The sequence below is a fragment of the Etheostoma cragini genome, chromosome 6 (assembly GCF_013103735.1).
Source record: "Etheostoma cragini isolate CJK2018 chromosome 6, CSU_Ecrag_1.0, whole genome shotgun sequence".
Lineage (NCBI taxonomy): Eukaryota > Metazoa > Chordata > Actinopteri > Perciformes > Percidae > Etheostoma > Etheostoma cragini.
Window position 1 is genome coordinate 11153361 of NC_048412.1, and position 5144 is coordinate 11158504.

A 5144-nucleotide genomic window follows, 5' to 3' on the forward strand; every position below is an offset into this window, starting at 1 on the left:
AACACTTAAGTGTGACAAACATGCAAAGGAACAGGAAATGAGGAAGGGGGCAAACACTTTTTCACACCACTGTATGAAGCTCATTGAGAGAACACCAAGGGTTTGCAGCACTTCAAAAAAAGCAAAGGGTGGCTACTTTGAGAAATGTAAAATATAAGACCTATTTAGGAGTTATTTCACACTTTTTTTTTTTTAAGTACATAATTCCACATGTGTCCATTCATAGTTTTGATGCCTTTAATTTATGACGCTTTTTGATGCTTCAGTGATAATCTACAATGTAAATAGTCATGAAAATAAAGGAAACACATTGAATGAGAAGGTGTAACCAAACTTTTGGCCTGTAGTGTACATGAAATAGATTGAATATGAAAAAAAGGTGAAAATGATTCAAAATCTTTTTTTCTCTTAAAAATACATTTTTTTACGTCATGTCTGCTTGTATATGTAGGCAGGATGCAGAGGATAGCAAAAACTGCTTTATTTTTTATATATATAAATATATATTTTATTATTTTTATTTTTTTTTCTTCTTCTTCATCTTAAACCATTGCACCCCCATCGTGCTGCGCCACATATAGCGCATACCCTCTTTTTGCATCACTGGCTAAGATATTGAGTCAAAATACTGATGAAAGATGAATTACCACATAGATTTACCGATCTACATAATTAAATCACTATGATGACAAAGCAGTGTGTAGGAGATTATTAAAACGCACTTAGCTATCAGAAAAGTTGCAAGATTGAATGTAGTAAATGCATCGGCTGGCTCGCCGACCACTGATGTTACTAACCTTTCCATGTGTTGATTGTATGTTACAGTGCATGAAAACAACTTCACCATTTAAAATCTTTAATTCTGTTTACATTCGGGGGGTTTTCTGGTGATTTTCTGGATGGAATGTGTGTCTGTCAGTGCTCTCTCTCTGTCTCTTTTAGTGCTTTTTAGACTAATCCCTTCTTAAAAGCACACGCAGCAGAGGCAGGGAATGGGAGAAGCACTCTAATGCAAAAATGTTTTAAGCTATAATAAGGTTATGTTGGTATATCTTCTCAAATCAATCATTATATTGTGTTGTGTCGGTATGTTCTAAACATTATTTCCTTTTCTGATGCATATCATTTAAGTTCAGAATGATTTTATTTTACAGAGTGCCTAGCTTTCATGGGAGTGGATAGTTCAACCCTGTTAAAATAGTGACAAGAGGGAAACAATAACCAAGCCCATTATTGCCCCCTCACTTTAATCTAACCCTTCTCCTCAAATTAGTGCTGCAACGAGTATCACATGCTGTGAGAGTGTGCATGCATATAGATGTTGCACAAGCACGCTTGTATGTCTGTGCAAGTCTGTGCGTATGTATGTATTAGTCTATGAGAGGAGCTCATGTATTATGTTTGACAAGTTGACATTGTGTATGTGTGTGTGTGTGTGTGTGTGTGTGTGTGTGTGTGTGTGTGTGTGTGTGTGTGTGTGTGTGTGTGTGTGTGTGTGTGTGTGTGTGTGTGTGTGTGTGTGTGTGTGTACATGATTGCGTGACCCCATTTCTATGCATGACTAAAGAAAATATGAGAGTTTACATGTGTACACACATGTGCCCAGATGTGCCTGTCCAGAATGTTTACAGAGATTACCACGGATTGGAATTTCCTGCACATAGTGCCATCCAACAGTTTTTATGGTCTCAGTTATTTGTTAATTTGTACTTTTATAAGTTGCATAATGCTTCTGTGTGCATGTTGTTTCTTCATGTTTTAAAAGAAAAGCTTACCAGTCCTGAAGCAAAGAACACAGTCAGCAGAGCCAGGCAGGCTCCCATCACTATGAGCAGCAGAAACACAATCAAAGGATGCTGCTGGCTCATACAGTAGTAGGACTCATACAGCCAATCCGGGGACCTGTTCCTCCTCTCCTGACCTCTTCCCCCTCCTTTATCCCCTTCACCAGACTCCTCTGACCGGTCCAGGAGATACGGCTTCCTCCTTATTGCCTCTTGCCACATGGATCTTGGAGCGGAGAAGGAGAAAGAAGAGGGAGGGAAACTAGAAGACACCAAAGAGGTGGTCACTGCTGAGGTATTATTAGTTTCCACCACAGATGAGGAGCAGTTGCTCTGTTCTGCTCTCCTGCTGTTGTTCTTATTGGGGACTCTGGTGTGAGAGCTCCTGATCTCCAGCGTGTCCTTTGGTTCCTCCTCCACCTCCTGTCTTAAGTCCCTCAGGCGGAGACAACTGAAAGCTGAGGCTGAGTCGGAGTCAGAGGCAGTGTGCGCTGGCCGGAGAGGTGGCAAGAACGCACCGAGCGTAGAGCGCAGCATCCTCCTTTTACTCCTCCTGCCAACATGTTGGAGCATGAAATGAAGGGGAGCACAGAGTGTGAGTTCTTTAGAGTGAGAGAGAAAAGTGGGAGGGAAGTGAAGGGAAAGGGGAGGGAGAGAGGGCCAAGGGGGAGGGGACTAACAAAAAGAAGGTGCAGCAGCAGGGTGAAGTCAATGAGAGAGAGAGAGAGAGAGAAAGAAAAATAGGACAGATTACGCCACTGACATTTATGGAGTATGCAGTATGTAGTATTAATGCAATGTCATGATTTCTTTTTACAAAAAAACTGGGTAACATACCAATTCAGCTCAATTTCAATGCAATAATGCAGGTGATGTTAATGCTCTGATTATCAGAACTCAGATAACCCACACCATGACAGTCATCCCTTTCCCCCCTCCTGCTATCTCTCCATAAAGTCAGAATTATTGACCACTAGAGTTCCTTTAAAAAAATAAAAAACAAATCAAGTCAAATCAAACTATTTGATTTTGCTGTCTTAACAGAGTGGTTTCCACCTGAAGACTTAGCTTTATTTGTCATTAAAAAAGGAGTTCATTGAGCAGGGCTAAAAAATAAGAAATAATAGTGGATAAACCTGCATGCACAAACAACATACGCTCAAATACTGTATGCACACACATGCAATGGCACAAGCGCAGACTCTTTACACACAGGGGCCAGCCAAAACATAATGAAAGTGGTGCCGGCCAAAGTGCTGCCATTTATAAAGATAAATAAATAATGACTTCCAGATTCCTCTATTCCCCTCACAACATGAATTAACTGATTTGAGTAGCTCTGTCCGTAGGGAGTTGGGTTGGGAACCAGAGGGTCGCCGCTCCACCATACGGACCAAAGTATGGTGGTGGACTGGTAGTGGAGAGGTACAAGTTCACCTCCTGGGCACTGCCAAGGTGCTCTTGAGCAAGGCACCGAACCCCCAACTGCTTGGGGAGCCTTTCCATAGGCAGCCCCCTAACTCTGATGTCTCTCCATTTAGTATGTTTAATATTTACAGGTACTGAGCATGTGTGTGTAATTCAGGCCTGTGTGTAATGTGTGTAAAAACAACAAAGGAAAAACATATTTTTATTTTATTATTTAAAGGCTTGTTCCGTGCACAGTCAATTACAAGCTGTTGAGAAGCTGAGCATGTTGATACAGTTTTCTACTGCAACATACCCTAACACCACCTGGCTGTACCTTTCCTAATGAATATGGTGAAGTCACATTATTTACTACGGAGCCCCAGAGGTAACATGTATGGAAAAAAACTGTCCTGGGGACAAACATTAAACTCAAGAACTCAAGATTGAAAGTCGAGATCTGAAGTTTAGTGGTTGTCCCCAGTAAGCTACATGTTTTGTTTTTTTGTTTTTTTCCTCCATGAAAGTCGAGATCTCAAGAAAACAAAAACATAAAATATAGCCGCAAGCGGCGATTCGTGGGTTCAAATCTTTTTCCTCAATAGCGACTTCAAAGTAATTTCACACATGTGGTCCAACGTCGTTATAGAACATATCCTGCAAGCTTTGTAACGATCAGACAAACAGTGCACTTTGTTGAAACTGATTGGTGTGATATTTAACTCAGTCCAGCTCACCGCAATTTGAGAAAAGCAGCTGACCAACACAAAAACAATTGTTTACACTAAAGCCGCAAGCTGCGATTCAAAGCTCAAACCTTGATTTGCGTCATTCCATGTCCAGTTATTGTGCATTTAAAGCACCCACCACTTTGTCAAAGTCAATGAGACTTGCAGTTTGTGTGTGACATCATTATCTAGTTATTTCCTGGACGTTTTGTGATGATTGGGCAAACATTTAGTCACTTATAGCCTGATTTGCTCTATATCACATGCAGTTTGTTGTCATTTATAGCGCCTCCAAGTGTTCAATTTGAATGAAACTTCCAGGGCGTGGTTCAGTTACTTATGAGGACATATTCTGAGATTTGTGATGATTGGACAATGAATATGTGATTTATAGTAAAATTTGTAATGCCATTAATCTATCTTGCGCCTAGAGAAGTGGGTACATAAAACTGTCTTGGTATATCTGGGGCACTTATCTGAACATACCCAGGGAGTTTTGTAATGACTGGCCACACATTTTGCGTTCATTTATGTTTCAACTTACATTAGCTGAGTTTTATTTAAACTTTAAAGATGAACTAAACTACAATTGAATAATGGTGATATAACAGATGTATTTTATTTCTTCTCATTGGTACAATTATTAAAATGGATGAGTTTGTTAAAAGAGATAAAATGGTAAGTTGAAAGTGTTGTTGTTACACAGGCGCCGCCATGTTGGAATTCCACAATCTACTACGTCACTGGCATGGTAAGCGTCTCCGTGGCTAACTAGCACTAGCAGCGCAGCCATAACAACAGCATACAAAGAGTCTGAGGCTAGTGGACACGGCTAAGGGAAACGGAAACCAAGTAGTCTAGGGGCGGGGTCATATTGTACTGCCCCTGGCTGCAGTAATGAATTGTATAGGGCTAAGTCAGCTGGGGTTCCGACACATTTCCACAGGCTACCTTTGACAAGTAAACCAGTCCTCAACTTATGGCTAGCTGCCTTAAAATTTGCTAGGGCTCCGACAGCCCCTGGATTTAGAGTCTGTAGCATTTTTAGCGACAGACTATTTAGAGAGCTGTGCTTTTGATACAACAGCGTCACCGGTGAGGGTTAAGTCCAACAGATTGAAACCTGAGGCCTTCAGGCTCCAGTACAGGGCAGACCGATAGACCACCGGAAAAAAAACACCACCGATGCTACCTACCACAGTGACAGGGCGCTGAAACACTCACG

The 5144-nt window shown here is 41.1% G+C and overlaps 1 protein-coding gene across 2 annotated transcripts in view; it reads right to left on the bottom strand.

Moving 5' to 3' along the window:
- Nucleotides 1–2455, bottom strand: part of adcy2a (adenylate cyclase 2a) — a 71702-nt gene extending 69247 nt beyond the window's left edge. For both annotated transcript variants that reach the window (XM_034874428.1, XM_034874427.1), the window contains exon 1: nt 1776–2455. In XM_034874428.1, coding sequence (XP_034730319.1) covers nt 1776–2357 — 582 coding nt within the window. In that variant the 5' untranslated portion in view covers nt 2358–2455. The remainder of the gene's footprint in view (nt 1–1775) is intronic.
- Between the last annotated feature and the right edge of the window lie 2689 nt (nt 2456–5144).